The sequence below is a fragment of the Centruroides vittatus genome, unplaced genomic scaffold, assembly GCF_030686945.1.
Source record: "Centruroides vittatus isolate TY-2023 unplaced genomic scaffold, ASM3068694v2 contig_753, whole genome shotgun sequence".
Lineage (NCBI taxonomy): Eukaryota > Metazoa > Arthropoda > Arachnida > Scorpiones > Buthidae > Centruroides > Centruroides vittatus.
Genome location: NW_027122489.1, coordinates 137,618 through 160,269, shown reverse-complemented (window position 1 = coordinate 160,269; position 22,652 = coordinate 137,618). Strand labels below are relative to the sequence as shown.

The window sequence follows — 22,652 nt, the reverse complement described above, 5'->3', positions numbered from 1 at the left end:
TTTATACTTATGCTGTGATTTAGCTCTGTTTCTATTCAGAACTTTTGAAATGAACAATAGTGAACGATAATCAATCGTTTGTTAGAAGGTAAGGATTAGTTTCTGAGCAATGGTTTACAGGCCCACCAGTGGCTAAGCGGTTCCGTTCTGTGAACACTGGAAGTTGGGTCGTGGGTTCGTGCCTCGCCCGGATGGGCTGACCACGTGGAGTTTTTCGGGTTTTCTTCACGTCTGTAACACCCGAATAGGGGCCAGTTATCCTTAAAAAGTCCTCCCGGAAGGCATTCCCCTAGTCAGCTCACTCGGTGTTGCGTTGTCATAATTTAACCAAACAAATAAACTGAGCAATGGTTTAGGCTAGCGTGGTTTCTGAAATTGGCCCTTAAATTTCTATAGTAGAATGCCGTCATTTTAGCAGAAAACAATTACTTCTTGATAAAAGAATGACCAAGGACGAAGTCCGACATATCCGGTTTTGATCATCTGTGAAAATTTCTGAGTTTCTGACCTGGACTTTATCATAAATTACCGAGAAGAATAACATTTGATGAGTTAAAAATGTAAATAAAGAATTAGAAGGAGGAAAAAAATTCTACCAAATTCTCACAAGTAATAATATTCTAAAACTCCTTAATTCATTAATTTAAAAATGTTCTTGTGTCCGACATCATCATTGACAGCTATTGTTTTTCTGCTTACATTGATTGAAATACACACAATCTTACTGGGAAAAACTTTTTATACTTTAAAAATCTTGAATAAAAACTATTTTATAATTTTCCAAATAACTATTAAATATATTTATTACACTTTTCAGCATTTTAGTGACGGGCCTTACAGATTGAAGTAAACGCAATGAAATTGCAGCCTCATATTTTACATGTTCTACGTATTATTTCGTTTCTATCCGCTCAAAATAACTCTTCGATGAACAGTGAATTCAGAGAAATGTCACAAGTTCGACAGCAAAACGAACTTATTCGTTTTACCCAACAGGAAAAATATTTATTTATTGACCTTCATAACAAGTACAGAAGAAATGTAACACCTTCAGCTGCCAATATGCAATTCATTGTAAGTTCTAAGAATACTTTGCCATATTCGTTTTTTAATCATTATCTCATCCTGAGATATTAAAAGAAACACACGGATTTTTTCTCTCTTTTTTTGGTTTTTTGAATTCGGGTCTCGAAACGTGGAGATTTGTAAAACACCCAAAGAGTCAAATTTGACACGATTCCAATACTCTTCCATGTTATAGACATAGCAGTCGGGTAAGTAAAACGTTATTGAATCAAAACAAAAATTATATTTAATTTTTAGGAATGGGACAATAATTTAGAAAGAATCGCACAAGATTGGGCAGATAAATGCATTTGGACTAAAGGGAATCTCGCAGATCCTAGCCTTAAAGAAAAAATGGGACAGAATTTATATCAGGGTTCTACTCGTAATCCGCAAGATTCCATGGAATATTGGACCGAAAATTTCGAACTTTATAACTTTAAACGAGATTTTTGCAGAAGACCTAACCAATGCCAAAGTTATACTCAGGTATCAATATTATAAAATAAACTTTTTAAGAAGTTTTAGTCTTATTTAAGATTTTAAAATTTCATTTATATAATCTTAATTATATTTTAGATCATTTGGGCCGAAACACGTTTTGTCGGATGTGCATTGAAAATAGGTTGTTGGAAATATGAAGAAATAAAATATTATGTTGTATGCAATTACTATCCCGCGTGAGTATTTATTCTTTTCTCCATGGTAATTTTTATACCACATTTTCAAACTATGAATGGCGATTTAATGAAATTAATATAAATGTTAAAATATATACGTAGTATAACATCTAAATCAGAAAAACATGTATTTATTTTTCTCTATATATTGAGAATGTAGGGGTAATACAATTGGACATCGACCGTACGAAGAAGGTGCATCTTGTTCTAAATGTTTTAAAAGTGATGGAGGATTATGTTCCAAAAATCTCTGTGGTATGTATGAGCAAATTTATTCTGAAAACAGCACTTTTTAGTTTAAAGGAATAATAGAAAAACCCCAATCTACAAATAGAATTGATGTAATTCTGTATCCATTTTTAAGTAGATCTATTTATGGAATCAACGTTTTATTAATTGAAGACATGAATGGATAGATACTTGGAGTTCCAATTTCAATACTTGCAAAAGATATATATTTTATTCTGCCAGCGACAAAAATACATTTAAAATGTGGAAAAAGAAAAAAATACTTAATCACAGAAATGGTTTTTAGAATAAAGTCCTCTTGTCGCTGGTTGTCAGTTGGAAAAAATACGGGGCAATCCTGGAAAACCAGGACATCTGTAACCCTATGAATGGATGAAGGCATTGTTACAAAATCGAAGTTCTGAGTGAATTGATGTTTTATTATGTAATTATTTCGGTGTAAATATATCCACGAAATAATGTGTAGTTAAATTTCTGAGCTCTTCAATGGTGGTATCGAGAGATAGACGCATTACACTTTCATCCGTGCAGGACAATTAGGTTTTGAATGATTGTAATATAACATCTTTATTCAAATACTCATGTCTTCAATTATGTCAAAAGTTCTCAATGTATTTACTTGTCGACCCTTGTCCAAAATTTCGAATTTTCTTTCTACACTATTGAAAAATGAGAATAAACTATAAGTTAAGATGTAATATAAAAATTAAATAAGAATTAATAAAAATAACAATGTATTATTAAACATAAACAGCGCGACTTTGTCTTATTGCGATAGAATTGTACACTGCATTTTTGTAATTAAAAAGTTTCGTTTATTTCCTTTTCCTACTAATTATATTGATAATTAATCAAACTTAGGGTATCCCCATCACCATCAATTACAGTTCTTTGTGATAAATGAATTCCCCCTGATGTAAGATTGTTGACCTCTATTAAGTCGTGTGAAGGCATCTGTAATATAGAAAATACGAAATATTACTGTAGTACGGTACCTGTACATACAGGGTGTTTTTTTTTATCTTGAGACAATGAAATATCTTAATTGGATCTCATTATTTCGGAAAAAGATTCAGACAAAAGTTGTAGGGTTTTGAAGGGGCAATCAATTGGTGACCTTGACCTCGACCTTCAAGGTCATTTTGAAGGTCAAGTCTGTTTTTTTCAATGGGAATACATATTTTTGACCCTGGCAATGGAAAGAGCGGAAAATTTTACAATCAGCCATGACCTTGAGTATCCCGAATTTGACCTTTAAAGGTCATCTCAAGTGCGCGATCATTTCAAGTGTGGCTCAACAAATGCATAAAAGTGGAAGGGCATTATTTTGAAAATTTGTTATAAAATTTTTCCCCAAAACCAATATCTCAAGCAACGGTGAGAAGAAAAAATATCTCACTGAAAACAAGCACCTCAAAGGGAGCAGGAAACTACTACGTCCAGGTCGTTACTCCTGGGTAGTGATAAAAAGTAGTAAATGCTTTTAAAGGTCAAAGTAATAAGGTCGTGAAAAAATGCAAATTTTACCTCCCTGTTTATTCCAGTAATAAAAATATGGTTTCCTATTAGAAAAAGCTTTTAATTTTAATCTTAAAATAATCTTGACCTTTGACCTAGATCTTAAGGTCAAAGGGTATATCCGATTGTGAAATTTCCCGCTCTTTCCATTGCCAGGGTGAAAAATATGTATTCCCATTGAAAAAAACAGACTTGACCTTCAAATGACATTGAAGGTCAAGTCAAGGTCACTTCCAAGGTCACCAATTGATTGCTCCTTCAAAACCCTGCAACTTTTGTCTAAATCCTTTTCCGAAATTATAAGATATTTCATTGTCTCAAGATAAAAAACTCATCCTGTATAAATTATCTTTCGCTCCGTCTAACTCGAGCTCTAACATGTGTTTGTATCAGTGGCGTGCCGTCATTGGAAGCGATGGAAGCGCCGATTCCACCTTCCAATGACCTTCCCTTGTATTTTATAAAATATAAATTTTCATATTTTAACGTACTTTGAATTAATTAAAATGAATATTTTATTATAACTGCATTATGTATCTTTTACAAATTTCTATACTACATGTGAAAAAAACGATAAGATTGCTATTGTATATTCGAATAATTCGGTGGCGGAAGGAATGTCGAAACCGGGTCAGTTTCTAATCAGCCAGATTATATAGGCATTAGCACATGCGGTTTACAGAGCACCAACCTCACCCGGTTTAGCTGGTAGAAGCGACACACGCGTACGGAGTCCAACTTTATAACCCGGACCGGTTCTGAGCTGTTAGCCGCCTGCCTGTCAACTTCCAAGCAGCCAGATTATAGGCATTGGCGCATGCGCTTTACAGAGCACCAACGTCACGGTTTAGCTGGTAGAAGCGACACACGCGTAAAGAGTACGCGACTTTATATCCCAGAGCGGTTGTGGGCTGTTAGCCGCCTGCTAGATATTCGGCCACCCTCGCCCGATTATGTGAATCATAAGCAGACTAGATCAACGGCGGGCAACCCGCGGGCCAGCTATGGCTGGCAAAAAGTTTCTATCCGGCCCGCGAGATCTTTAATAAATTATTAAATTGGAAAAATAACTATTAATTAGTTATTTTTCCAATTCTTTGTAATTTTCGAAAACGATAAAAAAAATAAATGTAGTAATTAACTTTTTATTTATTTATTTCATATTTGCAGACTAAAAAAATTACGAGTCACAAGAAGGCGTCAATTAACTACTACGGCGCGGAAAAAAACGTAAAATTTATTCTGGCCCATGTTATAAAAAGGGTTGCCCACCCTAGACTAGATTTATAACAACCCAACCGATAGGAGTTTACTGGCACGTTTTTATGATAGTTCTGTATAGTTGACAGGAGTTTTAAAAAAACTCCATTAAAATATTTGATATATTTATTCTGCGTTTATTCCGCTCTCCCATCTTATATTACTTACGGATTTCGATGTTAAACCGGTGATATTACGATTTAGTATGTCCCATCTGTAAGGGGATGCAGAAAAAACGTGTACAATTCTAGTACAGTGTTAAAAATTAACTGTTACTTTGGCATCATCATTTACAACTAAATTTAATGAATGAAACGCACAAGGTACAAAAAAGCTCTAGAATTTATTTTCCTTAAATTTACGATTTATATATCCGTTGTCATAAAAATTTGTCTTTCCACTATTTTCCCAAGACTACAGATATTCAGGTACAAAGTAACTGGTTTCGACTTATTTCTACTTAAGAAGTGACTAAATAATTAAGAGATTAGAAAATGGGGACATAAATAAAACCCTGTTGAAAGAGCCAGAATTTTACTTCAACAAAAGCTTAACAGAACCAATCACTGGCTCAGTACAGTGGGAAACTGATTTCCGTGTACACCTGGTATTAAAACGAATTAGTTAGAAAACGAATGACTATTAAGTTTAACATAGTTAGATTTTTACAGCTACGGTGAGAAACGTTTAAAATATACAACAGCCCTGTGGCGTCCTTTGAGATATACTAGTGATGCGACAAAAGAGGCATTTGACATTGACCGGTATCGGCACCCTCGGGATTTGGCACGCACACACTCACTACACACCTACCTGGACCGTCACTAGTTCCATCCATTAGCTACTCGTATCAAGATATTTGACTAAGTGGATTGTTTTAAGATTTAAAAAGTAAAGAATATTTTATGTTATTTTTATGTACGTTTCTTTACAAAGCTATATTTTAATTATAATTTTCTTTAAACGTATATTAATACAATCGAACAATACATTGTACCAGGTATGTATATCCACCGCACATTTTATTTTACCGAGTAAGTTTTTATAATTTATTTTTAATTTTAGCCCTTATATCGTGGCTAGCGATTCAGAATGTAATTGTGATATTAAAAATACATTTAGAGAAGTCTACAGTTTTTACTGGCTTATCGAACAAATGAATACGAATGGACCCTAGACCAGTGATTCTTAACAGGGGGGCCGCGGCCCCTGGGGGTCCATAAGAAGTTTGCCGGGGGCCGCCAAATTATGCAAAATTTCCTTCAGAATATAATAAAAAGAAAATTGATGTATAATCCGAATATCGTATTGAAAAGTGAAATAAGAAAGATAAAAACTAAATAGGAAACTTTATTTATTTATTTTGTATTTCTTCTTACATACAACTTTGTTAGTACAGAAGAAATAAATGTAAATATGCTACTTACACCGCAGTATTTACTTCTTTTATTCCAAAGCAATTTTAAGAAACTATTAATGCTTGGAATTTTAAAAATAATTAGGAAAAATAGTAGGCTTTGAAAATTTAAATACTTTTGCAAAAGTTATGCAAAATCCTTACCACAAGTGGGCGTTTTAGTTTTAGTTTAGTTTTAGCATCGACATTGGATCGATTTATCGACATGTTTCTTATTTTATTTTCTGTTAAAAATTAATGAGTTTTCATGTTTAATTGTGAAGTTTGAATGTTATTTAAATAGATAATGAAATAATAAAGTTATGATTTACATTTATTATATAAAAATAAAGCAATAATAAAAAAATCAATTTATTATAGATAAATTATCAAATTATCAAATATAAATTATTATTAAAAAATGGGGGTCACAAAAAATTATGAAATATTTGGTGGGCGGCGAGTATAAAAAGGTTAAGAACCACTGCCCTAGACCACTGACGCGCAATTAACTGATTGCCCCTGGAAGTCGGCTTCTTACAGAAACACAGCTTCCCTGTCATCAAATGTCACGGCACGCCACTGGTTTATATGTATGTAAGGGCGTGTGTGTGTATTATAGATGTGTGTGTGTAAGTGAGAGAGAGACACTGTGTGTGTGTTTGTGCGATCAGAAGAAAATTCTTGCTAGCCACAGGAGAAGACAATCCTTAAACTCGTTGGTCACAGAGAGGTGATCCTTGCATTTGCCGGGTACGGACAGGAGACAGACAGGAGATTCTTACATTCACTCGGCATCGATTGCTTTGTTGTTGTATTTTGTTCGTTTTGGCGCCATTTACCAATCGCGTATCCAATCGCGTCAGGAGCATAGACATTGTAACTTTGACCTCACTATCTCGAAAACGAAGTCATGGACCCCACGTTTTTAAATTCCTCATCGCAATTAATGCAAAATGGCAAAGTTTTATCAAAATCTCAATTTTGAGAACGAACGCAACTCTGTAATCCACATAGAAGAGGTTTCGCTAACGCTCTGCCTCAATTAAAATTGAAAATTTCGTGCTTTATTTTGCTAAAATTTAAAGCTTTATAACAATTATTATTGTTACACTATACTACTATTAATTTTATTACATTTTTAATTGAAAAAAAAACGATCCTTGGTAATTTATCAACTCTCAGATAGCTCGATTGACTCCTCGAAGGTCCTACTAGACTCGAGTTATGTGAATAAAGTCGAGTCTATGTGAATAGCAATACGTATTGCTATTCACATAACTGGAGATTAGGCATTCAAGATGGGAATCTCTTGTTACTGTATATCACATGCGTCAATAAATGAGATTTATGTTTATCCTATATTACAACAATTTCACACTATTTGTAGCCATCAAACAAAAACAATTTCGATATTAAATAATTAAAATAAGTTTATAGATAATTATTTATAACCGTGAATGAATAATAGCTTATATTAATAAATTTTAAAATAATTTAATACTTTAAAAATCCTCGTCTGTATTGTTTTACCAAAACTTTTTGAATATCACTTATAGAAATTTTATTTTATGCTTAAAAATGTAAATAATTATCGGCAAAAAATAAACGTACACTTCGTTTTTTTTCCAGTTAAAAGTGCTCAATGCGTTCAATACGCTTTGCAATGTGGTAAGTAAAACTTCGAGTATTTTATATAATAATTTATACATTTCTGACAATCATACCGCGCTACTAAGTTACATTTTCTACCGAATAATTTTCCGAATTGCATAATATCTAGACATAATTAATTATGTCTAGATATTGTCTAGATATAATTATACTTTCTATTGAATATAAAATACTCTTAGAACGAAGCGATGGCCAAAACAGTAAAGAGATTTGCCACTGCAGATTATGAAAGATCCGGATTCAAGTCTATGTTCAAAAATTTCATGGATCTGTCTTGTTCTATCCCTCATCACTGAGTCAACCCATTGTGAGCTTGACTGAATTCATTATGGGCACACCTAAAAAATTCTGTGTCAAGAAGACACGAGAGGACAATACTTTAAACTCATTTTTTAATTAAAATGAAACATAGAGAATTTACGTCCTACAGGATACTTTCGTTTTCTGTATTTTAACTTTAAAAATTTTTTAGAATTATAGTTATATTTTTAAATTCAATTTTAAATACGTTTTTGTTTCTTACTGTTTTAATTGATTTAATTATTTTTGAAGATTGTAACTTGGCCTGTCATAACTGCGGCACACCGAATAAACGCAAGTGCAAGTGTCAGTGTAAAGATGGTTGGGACGGACTTGATTGTTCAAGTACAGTTTTTCAGTTTTATAAATTCGAATAAAATTTAAAAATAAATGTGTAAATAATCTAAAGTAATTTTTTAAAAATATTAAATAGTTCCATGTCAGGACTATGATGAGAATTGTGGATATTACATGTGTCCTTTGTTGAAAGGAAAGAAAAATCCATGTAGAAAGACGTGCGGTTTTTGCAGTAAATATTATCATTAATAAATTATTTCTTTTTATTTTTTATTTTCTACCTAAAAATCGAATGTATTAAAGTAACAATATTCAAGCATATTGATGACTAATCTGATTATTATTACAGACTCGGTGAATAAAGTAAAGTCATCAAATGTATGTTGTGATGGAAAAATGTGTCCATATGGATCTGTTTTAAATAAGTCGTGTTCTTGTAATATTTTATGTCCAGGACCAAAATGTGGTAAATTTATATATTTGTTATAGTTTCTGAATCAATTTTAGTAAAAACTTCTTTTCTATAGTGGAAAAACCAGACATTAATCCTTGGTAATGATCTTCCAAGCAGTTAAAATTGTAACCCATTGATTAGGATAGAGTATTTACATATTTGATAATGAATGTAATCATTGAGATTATTCTTTTTTAACTAGAAAGCTTTTATATTTGAACAAATTAATTTAGAAATTTTAATTTATATATATATATATATATTTTTTTTTTTAAATTGATGGACTGTAAGAAGTAATTTAAACATTTTAAAATTAAATGAACAAAAAATGTATGGAGTGAAAATTAATCATTTAGCTTTGATTTATATAATTAATTATTACTTATTATTTATTAATTTATCATTTTAAAAAGAATTAAATTTTAAATATTTATGAATTTAATTTTATATTGTAAAAAGAGAATTTTATTGATAATATATTTTTCAATTTACAGATGAAAAGAAGAACAACGCTTCAAAAATATATTTCATTTCTAGAATTACTTTAATCACATATATTCTTATTGAATTCTTTTAGAATTGTGATAAAAACCATTTTTATTGTAAATAAACTCAGTAATTGCAATCAACGTGTTCAATGTAGATAAAGTGCCTCAATTTTCCAATCTTTTATTCAAAGATTCTATGATAGACTGACCATAACAATTACAATCCAACCGGGGACATATTTCAGTATCAGTGAAAATAGGGTCTACAACCGATTAAACCTTGGTTATTTTTTAAAATGTATTTATTTATTGATCTATAAATTGGTGATATTATATTGGCGTGATAATAAAATTGCTCTATTCAAAGATTGATTCTACAATCAAATATTAAAAACAGGAAAAATCGGTGTCGTCTGGGCACCCATCTATGAATATATTAATATAAAGGATTATAAGAAAAATACTTTTAAATAAATTTAAAAGTTTTTGTATATAGATAATGTACACTGCTTTGAATTTGAAAAACAAGTTTATATAATAATAATAATAATGCCAAAAAATAAAACAATGAAGCATGAATAAGAAAACAAAAGAACTTAGGTAAATTCATATTTGAACCTCAGATTTTTGTTTAAATTGAACTATTTTTAAATAAATAAATAAATATTTAGTAAAAGTTGTCTGTAATATCATTTTTGTTTAAACGAAGCCTTTGAAGTTCGTTAAACACTAAGCAGATAAGAGGATGCATCATGTTTATAATTAAAAACATGTTTTTATCATATTATAATAATAAAGCACATCGTATAGTCTAAAAAATAAGCTGTCATCGTTAGTGTTATTCCGTGTCTATTAAGTTCCTTTTAACCTTGTAATTAAGAGGATTCGCTCTCCAGGCAAAAAAAGAAGGTCTATTTTCTTAGCACGACATGTTGCAATCTCTGAAGAGATATAATTTTTGTCGTCATATTGCATTAATTAGCATTAATGAACTTCTCCTTAGGGAAAAAGGGCATGCAGTTACAATCAATTCTTTAATTGCCGAATAATTACGAGACAAGATAATTGTCCAAAAGCATTAAATAAAAACAGTATTTAAATAAAAATGTACGTCCCGTTTACACTATGCGATTATGACTTTTCAAATTTTATTACTTCATCCTCCGGTAATTGTGTTTAATTTTTATATATATTCCAAATGATTAATGATCCGTACAGTAATTTTATATAAGAAAATAGACAAAATTAGCTTAACTGTTAAATAATTCATGAGAAGTTTTAAATAGTCTACTATAATAACAGCTTACCAATTGCAATTATCTTTTTAATTCAAGATTGTACTTTGAATTTTTTCATTTATGAAAAAAAAAATCCAAACTCTCAGTGACAATCTACATTAAAAAGGCACTTCGTAATAGTCACTCACTGTTTTTTACAATGTTATTCTCGGACAATTCTATGTGAATTAAAGAGTAATACTCACAGAGATTACTTGTTGATTTTCTATCAACGCTCCAAATGATGCTCCAACATGGAAGTTGAATCAATTGCAATATAACATATTACCTAGTATACAGTATATATTCTTGGCTTGACACTAGGAGCAATTCTCTCCATTTAGATTTATTGAAAATATGTGACTTTATAACAGATTAAATGGATAATTTTTAAATAATTTATTGATGCGGAGCATTAACGAAGCCTCTTCTATGTGGGCTATAAAATTGAGTTCTTCCTCAAAATTTGACCGGCCGATTTTGATAAAACTTTGCCATTTTACATTAATTGTAATTGGAATCCAAAAATGTAATAAAAAGTAGGGGTGTATGACTCCGTTTTCGAGAGACAGTGGGATCAAAGTGACAATGTCCAAGGTCACTAGCACACTAGCACGAGAGCGCGCAATTTTTTAAATACAGTCAAACCTGTTTTTATGCGCTCTTTTTATGTGCGATTTTTATTTGTGCGATTTTTTTAATGCGAATTTTTAATTTGTGCGGTATAGTTGGCGACTAGTCTCGTGCGATTCGTCATGTCTTACGTTGACTTATTATAGCTAAATAAACTTATTATAGCATAAATGCACTTATTATAGTAATATTATTGCATGAATATGCGAAAAATGAAATAATTTACTTTTTAAGTCAACAAAACACCAACTGGACAAAAATATGTAAAACAGACGATAGACCAGACGATGCAGTCAAGTGCTGACATCTGTTGTCAATAAATTCTATTTCGTACGGTTTTGAGTTATTTTCTATGTGAGACTTCTTTTATGCGGTCCCTGTTGACCGCATTAAAAAAAAAATATTTTTTAATTGTGTTGCGAAAACTATTATTTACAGCCATTCGTGAAGTTTCGTGAGATTTTTTTTATGCGTTTTTTTTAATGTCCAAGGTCACTAGCACACTAGCACGAGAGCGCGCAATTTTTTAAATATATTTATTTTATGCCAGTGGCAACGTTACTTTCAAGTGGCAAGTGGTCGTCGTAGATGGTCCCCCAAAACAATATTATTGACTTGCTAGCACTTCGACTTTAATTCTTAGTTCGTATTCTGACAGGACACGAACTGTGCCTAGTAATGGCCACATCTTTCCAATAATATAAGAATAAAAATATTTATAAGAAGAGAATCTATTAAATAATTACTTACTGATTTAGCAATTATTAGAAAACATCCATTCAAATTAAAATTCTCTCTTTAATTACAATTAACAGCATAGTTAACATTTATATAAATAATTATATAATTTAAATAACAGAGTTTCTTACATTAAATGTCTGATCATGAGAATAAAGATTACTGTGAGAATTACAATTAAATTTTCTTTGGATGGATTTGTTGTAGCTGTATCTGTAAATTTAAAATAAAAATAATTATTATTTATTCTAAAATGATATTACATATTATAACTCTGAGAAATAATTCCATAAAAAGAAAGAAAAAAAGAAAATAATGAATTAAATAAATCATTAGTAAAAGATGAACTTACTGCACATCGGTCCTGGACATAAAATATCACACGAACAAGGACGATATTGATTTAAAACGTATCCTTTTGGACACATTTGTCCATCACAACACGTGTCCAACAAGTTGGATTTATTAACAACTTCTGTTATGACGTAAGTAGAAAATTTTTATATTAAGTTATAAATTAAAAATGAATGCTTATGTGCAACTACTTTAAGATATTCTATAAAATTCAATGTAACTAAACGTATCCTACCACATGATCCACAGGTTTTTCTGCATGGATTGTATTGATTCTTATTAAAATTAAGACTATCGCATACCCAAGGTCTGCAGTTTTGACTTTCGTCAGCACAAGGAACTATTTTTAATAATAAAAAAAAGTTCTTTAACACACGGAGAAACATTAAAAATATTCATAAAATATCCAAATTATATAAAATTATCTATTAAATTAAATCACTGTTTTAATATAAAGGCTGACTGGCAGCGGAGTTGGCCAAAAGTAGTGAAAAGAAACAAGCAAGACTTTATTTTTTAATATGAATACAAATTTACGAAAATCTTGAACAAATTTTGCTTACTTGAACAATCAATTCCATCCCATCCTCTTTTGCATTCACATTTGCATTTTTCCTCATTCAATATCCCGCAATTATAACAGTTCAGATTGCACTCTAAAAATAATATAAATTAAAAATTATATATTGACAAAGAATATGCTAAAGCATTTACTACTAAGATAAACTGTAAATATGATAAATGCTTAATTAAAAATAAACCCGGATTAACTATAGTCTATATAAAAATATTTTAAAGTATTCAAAGGATTTCGAGGAAAATATAATTTACTGAGTCATCAAATCTGACTTACCACAATTTAAATCGTATTGTTTACATTGGTTTCTTGTCACTAAAAATTTTTTTTAACAAAAAGTAAATTAGTTTTTCTATTAATTTACAATAATTTATTAATTATACATTTCGTTAATTGCATTTAAAATATCGAATAACAAATCTCACCTTACGCCATGCACAATGGATAGAAAATTTTAGAAAGTTTATAAACATTATAACTTATAAAATTTCAAAGTAATTTTTATTTGGCAATTAAATAGAAGCCAATTTGCTGTATTACGTTTCAATAAATGAACAAATATTTTACTTAAAATGTATAGATTTAAATATTCTTTCTATGTAATGAAGTAATATATAGTACCTTAATGATTTCATAAGATGTATTTAAGAAACTTGAATTTCATAAAATATCTTGATGATACGTTTATATAAAAATCTTTTCCCACTAGAAAGCTATTTCGCATTCAATTCAAACTTAAATTGAACAGAGTATATATAATATATAATACGTAAAATTTAATTATATTAAGATTTTAATCTAATTGAGGAAGCAAATGCGTTTATATATTGTATTAAAGGCAAAAGATTTCATTATATGAAATATAACGGAAACAAAACAATTGAATTCTATACAGTATTCTAAACAAAAACTCACAGAAGAAAAAACAATGCAACAAATTCAATATTTTGTGAGACATTCATCAATCTCGGATTGCTTCAGAATTTTGTTTTTTAAAAATTTCTTCAGCTACAATTTTTTTTGCTTAATATTGGCATAAGAACCCCAGGACAGCTAGTAGTCGCATAGCAAGAGGCTATTTTCTTCAGCACATCATAAACATCTTGTGGGATGAAGGCAAGGACTCTCTTCTTTATCTTCACTACTTTCTTTCAGGACTTTTAGGACACTTCCAAAAACATCTTCCGAATAAACAGATTCAGTGGTCACATCACGATCACAATCAATCAATTCGTCTTTTTCTTCTTTTCGTTTAATATCGTCATTTTAGTAAGCAACCTCAGAGTTAAGAAATTAATGTCATCAAATCCAGTCACTGTCTTCTTTCTGCTCATATCTTCAGACTCAATTTGAAACCTATCCAGACACTCACGCTTCCTCTGTTTGATGTTATTTACGGTTGTCTTACTAACTCAATTCCTCAGCTGTTCACCTCTTACAGTGACTTTCTAAAAAGTGAAGAAATTTCTACTGAAGATTTAGTTCTTTGTATTCTTTCTTTGCCAATCTGAAATTACTTGGGGATCAGTGAGCGGGTTATTGAAAAAAGAAAATAAATCTCACAATTCGAATTAAAAATTCACACAAAGAAACTTAACAATTGGCAAAGAACACACAAAGCTAGCTCATTTTACTAGACAAAGCCAAAATATGAAACATTCTGAAAGGGAAACCTCGATGGTGACCTGACATGACCTCTATCATAACAGGAAATTTTTAAAATTTGCCTCCAACGCTGCTGCTAAAAATTGCACAGTGCTGGCGTGTTGCTAGTGGTGTTTTCAATTTATGATACAGATTATTTTAAATTTTTTAAAGCTACCATTTCTTTTATTCAAGCTTCTAAAATAAAATTTCAAAAGATTATATGAAATTTAGTTTAAACCCCTTATCTACAAAGTATAATGGTTGAAAATACAGTCAAACCTGTTTTTATGCGGGGGATAGGGACCGCATTAAAAAAAACGCATAAAAAAATCTCACGAAACTTCACGAATGGCTGTAAATAATAGTTTTCGCAACACAATTAAAAAATATTTTTTTAATGCGGTCAACAGGGACCGCATAAAAAAAGTCTCACATAGAAAATAACTCAAAACCGTACGAAATAGAATTTATTGACAACAGATGTCAGCACTTGACTGCATCGTCTGGTCTATCGTCTGTTTTACATATTTTTGTCCAGGTGGTGTTTTGTTGACTTAAAAAGTAAATTATTTTATTTTTCGCATATTCATGCAATAATATTACTATAATAAGTGCATTTATGCTATAATAAGTTTATTTAGCTATAATAAGTCAACCTAAGACATGACGAATCGCACGAGACTAGTCGCCAACTATACCGCACAAATTAAAAATTCGCATTAAAAAAATCGCTACAAATAAAAATCGCACATAAAAAGAGCGCATAAAAACAGGTTTGACTGTATTTATAATGTGATCGCTACAAATTGAATTACATTCTTTAAAATATTTTTTTAATGCTTTTCTTAATGGTCACTTTACCCAAGATGATTTCTTAATTTGGGGCATGACCAAAGTGGTCAATGGTCACAATAGACAGGTGGTCACTGTATACAGATATATCTCATTGACCATTGTAAAATGTATTATTTTGTAGGACTAGCTCAGTGGTAAACTTAACTCCATAATGACTGCATACTTACCGCATAATTTATTAGAACATAATCCTCCATCACTTTCTGTACACTCGCTGCATGGCTTTCCTATTCTGTATGGCTGTTGTCCTTTAAAGTTTCCACTATAAAGTAAATGTAATAGTCCGATACATTAATATAAAAATGATATTTTGATACAACAATTCATACTTAAAATCTATTAGTAATATTAAAAGATGTTTACAAAGAACAGAATCCAGATGATTATTTTCTGAATTGTTACAGTTTTACGTAGAAAAATTTGATTTAATTTTTTGCTACCATAGAACAGCGTCCATTATACAGATATTCGGTTATGCAACTATTACAGGCCATACCATTGACACAATTTTATCCATTGTGAATTTATTTGACCAATAATATTGTCCATCAAAATAAATAAGAGTTTGGGAATGATGCATAGATCTGAATTATATGAAAAATTATGAGAATCCAAATTGGATTTTAAATCTGATTTCATTGTAGGTAGACGAACACCACAAAATTTCAGATCGTTTCTATGAGTAAAAGTAATGAATATGGAGTGGAGCTTAAGTCTTTTATTACTTTCGGCATTTCATTTTAATATCGTATTATAATTTAATAAATATTTCTTCGAAATGCTCTTAAATACCAAGAAATGTATCCAAGCATTTATTTCACATCATTCGTACTAATAAAACATAATGACGGCCAAATGACCGAGGTAGCTAATGCGTCAGCTTGATGCTTTCGAGGACCCGAATTGAATCTCAGCGGTCAAAATAACTTAAGAAATTTTCACGGGCCAATTCGTTCCGGATATGTCGGGATCCGTCACCCGACTCAGTCGCACCCATTGGGGTTTTGTTGATGGAATAGGGCAACGCAACAAATGGGCGATCTGCCAAAGAGGACCGCCTCCCGGGAAGCGTTCTTATGGGAAATTTGTCCCTATTTAGTGAAGAAAAATGCGGAAAACTCGCAGTCAGCCTGTTGATGAGGTGACCTGCGACCAACTAGTGTTCAGTGTTTTAGCCACTCGGTCACTAATGGGTCACTTTTATTATGGGCCTATTCGAACTCAATGGATATGAAAAAAGGCCTTCTTAAAGCCTATAGAGTAGAGGGCAATAATACAAAAATCTGATTTTGAAATAATTTAATCAGAATAGGAAACATAAAGAAGTCTTGTGTAAAATATTTTATATAATAAAGAATAGATACTACTTACGGAGGATAGTAATTGCATGCAATATAAAATTTGTAGTTAGACCAACAATTCATCTTTAATGCACATCCAACCAACCGAGAATTTGCCCAAACCACCTTTAAAAAACATATATTAAATATATATACACATAATATTGATTTTAAAAAGCTGTATATTTAAATAATTATCTGTACCTGAGTATAATGCCCGCATTGCTCATTTGGTTTACAAGAAGTATCGTGAAAATTATAGAAAACGTATTCGTCAAACCAAAGTTTCATGGCCTGATGTGGATCACGTGAATAACCTTTGTATAAGTTCTGTCCCATTCGGCCGAACTTGGAGTGTTCTAAATTTCCATGATCCCATATACATTGATTTGCCCAATCTTGTGCGATTGCTGCTAAATCTTCATTCCACTCCTATTAATAATATATATTATAACATGTTAAATATACGAATAAGGTTTTAATAATTCAATATTTTATAAAATGTTTTAATTCAATATACACGTCTGACACGCCAAAAAATAGATTTGATTTGTTTACGGCAACGAGAAACGTCGGCGATCTGCCGAAGAGGGATACCTCCTGAAAGGACTTTCTATGGAAAACTGGCCCTTATTTAGGTGTTAGGCACATGAAAGAAACCTGGAAAACTTCACCTGACAGGCCCGTTTGCGAGGCGCGAACCCACAACCAACTACCAGTGTTCAGTGTTTTTATTCACTTGACCACTGATAGACTACCAGAAAAGACAGGCCTGATGGCAGCCTACCGCTCTGGAGGACCCGGGATCGAATCCGAACGGGTCGAATAATCCCCAGAAATTTTTCGGGGGATGGTCCGTTCGGATATGTCGGGCCCCGTCCCTCACCACCCGGTCGCCCCATTGTGGGCCTGGCCGAACCCATAATGGGCCTACTAAAAGAGGTCCTCTTAGTGCCCACAGGGCGGAGAGTTTAAAATAAAAATAAAAATAAAAGACTACCAGAAAAATAGGAACATCTTTCAAAAGCAGTAGCATCATCTACCACTGCAACTATTTGAACTATTTATTTATGCTAATTTGATAATAGGAAAATGATTTGAGTAACTTTAATCATGAACAAATAATAGAATAGCTCATCTGTTTTATATCTATCTCTGAAGTATCTGCTGCATTTTGGTTTTCCTTTACAACTGTGTCAATATTTTACAGCCACTACACGATATCCGGGTAAATTGTTGCATACATATCTGTAGATGAAAACCCTAAGTTGATGTTTGAGATCTTCGTGGGCTTCACAGATTGTTATCAGCACATTACCTCAGATCACAGCAAGTTTTAATAATGCCTGTACATTCGTGACCTGTGCAATTTGCAGTCAACTCACTGTGCAAAGATCTATAACCATTTTGAGATTTGGCATTTGTTGACCTACTCGTGTCCTATTAACATCTTCGGATAAAGAACATTTCTACTGGACAACTGAAGATTGTTATAGGTCAGACGAATTCAGATTTTATCTGTTTCATACTTCCGTGTGAGTGTACTGTACAACGAACAGTACTGGGATTATGTTGAAACAGCCATTCTAAAGAAAGACCCTTCTCCAGCTAATTTTGATGAATCACGGTTTTCAATTGATGCAGCGTAAATTGCTATATCTCCATAAGTCTTGTGAACTCTTCTAACACCTGTTAATGAAATTATCAAACAGAAATGTGAGGCAGTAAGCTATTACACTGTTGTTTCTATCTTTCTGGCATATCAGTATATCATACAGACTTGATATGATGATGTCTCACATCAATTGATCAATCAATCAAATGTTTTTTATATTATTTTATAACCGAGTTTCATAAACTACCATCAATAATGTTTAAAAAATTCTATAATTGATGATGGTGAGCAGAGCATTCAAACATTTAAACATATTGTTTTCGAACTGTGTTTCATTTATTTTTATATAAGTAAACTATAGTAAAATTTAAAATAAAGAAAATTAGACTTTATATATATAAATAATTTTTTTAATAAATTTTTTTTTAGATTTTACATGTTAATATTCCTTAAAGTAAAGAAGTTTTACAGAATTTATTTGCTTATTGAAATGTGTAAACAATTAAGCTGAAAGTTTAAATTTTGTTTTGATAGTTACTAAAATCATGACTTTGGCTGCAAAGACATGTTTATTTGCTTAAATTCTATTTGTATTCTATTTTGAAACATTTTTGTCAGGCTGAAAACGTTAGTGCGTAAGCAAATAAATGTCTTAGGCCGCGACTCCACTAGCCGTAAAAGGGCCGTAAAACCCCTCGCCGTAAAAACTTTTAAACACGTGACCATGATATTTTACGCCCGACAGGTCGTAAAATATCATGGTCACGTGATTAAAAGTTTTTACGGCGAGGGGTTTTACGGCCCTTTTACGGCTAGTGGAGTCGCGGCCTTAGCAGCCAAAGTTGTTTAGTGATGACTTTTGTAATTATTCTTTCTGTTGACTGTGGTTTCAACTGTTTGCTTTGATATTTCAATATTCTACACAAATTCCAACACGAAGAATCATAAAAATTTTCTCAAATTGAATAATTTATTTCCTTATTGTTTTCTAACTAACCAAGTAGAATTACTCGGCAAATTTTTTAAAAATGAATATGTAAATCCGCTTAGGCTACATCCCAGTTTTTTTCTTAAAAAATTTGTTTTAGGATCTATTATTAAAAGCTATTCAGATTTAACTGTACGATTTTCACTAAAAGATTATAATATTATTATATCTTACAAGTCATATCTGACTTAATATGGTTGATTATCTACCTATAAATTAAATATCCTTTTTTTCACTACAAAAAAAAAATGTTTCATCTTGTTTGAATTTATACTTTTATACTAAATATAAAATTTCATAATATTTTATTGCATAAGTGCATACTTACATTATTTCAAAATCATTTAGATCGTAATTAAAGTGACGCAAATAAATCCTGATTGATAAATCATTTCAATAAACGAAAATATGAATCATTTTTATATGCTTAAATTCACTATTTAAAAAGAGAAAATGGAGAAAATGCATTGGAATAAGTAACGATAACTGTTCACGTGCTTATTTTTCAACATTCTCACGACATGACACTCGAGAAGAAAGATAAACATTCTTATAATTTATGAATCATTTACATGCACATTTAGTCATTATTTTATTATTTGTTATAATAAAATACTTTAAAATAATTTTTATTCGGCTAATCAGCTAATTTAAATAATACGAAACAATTAATAACAACTGTAAAAAATATAATAATAAAAAAAGCTTACCATGTATTTCATGTTAGATGCTGCAATAGACACTTTCCTTCTATACATGTTGTGAAGATCAACGTATAATTTTTTCTCCACTCCAGTGAGTCTGGATACATATTGGTCATGTGATCTGCTTCTCCGTTCGAAATTAATCCAAGTGATATTTTTCGCGGATATAATTAATGTGTAGGACAATATATAAAGTATTTCCAACCAACCAAGTGACAAGGTCATGACTAAGCTCCGTTGGTCGCAGCAGTTCTGAATCAACTTCCTGAGGATATCCTTTTTATAATAAATTTATGCAAAAATTTATATATATTTTTTTTAAAAAAAATAAGTGATAAGAATTCTAAAAGATTAAAACAAGTTTGCAAACAATAAATTCTATTAAAGATTTTTAAATACATAAAATTTTAATGATGTCAATGCATTTGAATTTGATATTTTTGTATTAGTAATATAATTAAAATTTAATTTTATTGTAGTTAATAATTTATTTATTAACTGTAACTGTATTATAATTATCCATATTCAACGTTAAAATTATAAAATAAAGTTAAAATGCAGTACTTTAAAGTAAGTGTACTTTTATACTTTCGTATGGTGAGAGCTATTATGACATAACAAAACGAGTATATGCTGCATGTTTAATAATAAATATGAATTTCAGGAATGAATTGTAGTTGTTAATATTAATTTTTAATTTTTTTCTGCGAAAACAATTAATTGCCATTGTTATAAAAGGCGTAGAAATAGTTAAAATAATTACTTTATAATAATTAAAATTCTAAAAGGTAATTTGTCATTTATGAAAAAATACCTCTACATTTACAAAATAATATATTTTTAAATAAATAAATAATATAATAGGTTTAATTTAATCGCAGATAATACCGCTTATCTGCACAATTACGTAAAATATACGTAATTTTATTATTTAGTTCTTCAGTAATTTTAATTGTAATAGATATTTTATTTCAATAATGTAGTTGTAGTAATTAATTTTAAAATATTTAAACATTAAAAATAATTACGTATATAGCTTATTAGTGTAGAATTTAATATTTTACGTTTTCTATAAGAAACTGGCGAGTTGGAAAAAAGATGTAAATATGCAAAAATAGAAAAAAACTTATAAACTAACACCGTTTATTTTTAGTGTTTTTAAATAAAAAATTGATCTATCTGAATTGATTTATTGAAAAATTATTTTTCAAAATTCTATCGAAAATGCAATTATGTCTCACAAGATAATAAATAATTAACATTTATGTCGCAATAACATCAAATAATTGAAGAATTTTATCGTGAAAAACTAATAATAACCCTTATAGAATCTTAACTATGAATTAAATAACTGTAAAAATCTTTAATTATTTTAATATAAATTATTCAAAAATTTTACATAGACTTTAAATACGATAATAATTTATTTCTTTATTTAAAATTGCAGAAGGCTGGGCAAAATCTATATTATTTGTAAACATTTTCTACCAATAAATACAGTTGGATAAGCGAACCATCACAGAATATATTTCAAATGGAATGGGCATGTCGATTTGATTAGCCATTTTACCGAACAAAACGCGTCCAATGTTGTCAAAAAACCTGCAAATTTTCTAATAATTGGAGTCTTATAAAATTGCTTTAATATATATTATACTATATTTTCATTATTATTAATATTATTCGTTTTTAAATAATAGAATCAATTACACGTAAGTTAAACAGTAACAAAAAATACAATAATTATCAAAAAATATCGCCAGATGGCGCAAGAAGCTAAGATTCAAAATTATTTTAAAAAAATGTTATTTATTTTTCCTGAAAGAAAGCTTTTCAACGTTTTAAAAAATTTATTTATTGATACGAACAATTATTATTAATTTATATTTTAGGATTTAATATATTTGATGATAGGTTGTTTTCTTTTTGTTTTTGCTAAAAATGGATGAAAGTATTATAACCAAAACAGTTATTTATTCTGAAGGAAATACAATAATAATAATAATTGGACAGTCGGATATTCTGATGGTTAGGGTGAGCGCCTACCGCTCTGGGGATCCGGGATCGGTTGGGATAAGAAACACCCAGGAATTTTTCATAAGGTAGTTCATTCGGATATGTCGGGGAGCTCCATTGTGAGCCTGACAGAAGCCATGATGGACTTACTAAATAGTCCCTCTTAGTGCCCACAGTTACATGAAGAAACTATTTATATTACTGTCTACATCATTTTTTCAAATTTTGAAGAAATTACTACTGAAGAAAAAAAAAAAAAAAAAAAAAACAGTAATCTTGGAATACTACATTTTCGTTTCTCTGATTTCATACTACGAGCAACGGTATCGAGATGTCAACGACAGAATGAATTATGTTTCTATCAAAGATTTCAATAGTATTTCCCAGATTAAAAATGGACCCAATGAGCTGGGTATCGAATGTGTACCGCTCCGCCACTAGCTAAATCATTCGAAAATTCAAACAACATGTCGTATGAAGTTTTTATAATCTTAAATTTCATGCAAAAATGTCGGAAGTTTCAAACA

The 22,652-nt window shown here is 30.5% G+C and overlaps 2 protein-coding genes across 3 annotated transcripts in view; one reads left to right on the top strand and one right to left on the bottom strand.

The window, feature by feature from the left end:
• Positions 1-820: 820 nt before the first annotated feature.
• Positions 821-9,491, top strand: LOC136981335 (cysteine-rich secretory protein 2-like). Of its 2 annotated transcripts, XM_067277652.1 has the most exons (9): positions 821-1,074; positions 1,324-1,554; positions 1,645-1,745; positions 1,906-2,000; positions 7,801-7,839; positions 8,395-8,487; positions 8,576-8,671; positions 8,789-8,905; positions 9,388-9,491. In XM_067277652.1, the coding sequence occupies exons 1-9, from the start codon at positions 856-858 to the stop codon at positions 9,468-9,470; spliced, it is 1,074 nt and encodes a 357-aa protein (XP_067133753.1). In that variant the 5' UTR covers positions 821-855; the 3' UTR covers positions 9,471-9,491. The 2 variants fall into 2 exon arrangements, with proteins under 2 accessions (XP_067133753.1, XP_067133754.1); XM_067277653.1 differs by lacking the exon at positions 8,576-8,671.
• A 2,578-nt stretch (positions 9,492-12,069) lies between these two features.
• The window catches only part of LOC136981354 (peptidase inhibitor 15-like), a 45,369-nt gene continuing 34,786 nt past the window's right edge, over positions 12,070-22,652 (bottom strand). Inside the window, exons 2-10 of the mRNA XM_067277679.1 lie at positions 20,116-20,385; positions 17,007-17,234; positions 16,834-16,928; positions 15,630-15,724; positions 13,237-13,275; positions 12,947-13,039; positions 12,619-12,723; positions 12,382-12,504; positions 12,070-12,242 (exon numbers count right to left, since the gene is read on the bottom strand). Of these exons, the coding sequence (XP_067133780.1) occupies positions 12,157-12,242; positions 12,382-12,504; positions 12,619-12,723; positions 12,947-13,039; positions 13,237-13,275; positions 15,630-15,724; positions 16,834-16,928; positions 17,007-17,234; positions 20,116-20,334 (1,083 nt within the window). The 5' untranslated portion in view covers positions 20,335-20,385 and the 3' untranslated portion in view covers positions 12,070-12,156. The remainder of the gene's footprint in view (positions 12,243-12,381; positions 12,505-12,618; positions 12,724-12,946; positions 13,040-13,236; positions 13,276-15,629; positions 15,725-16,833; positions 16,929-17,006; positions 17,235-20,115; positions 20,386-22,652) is intronic.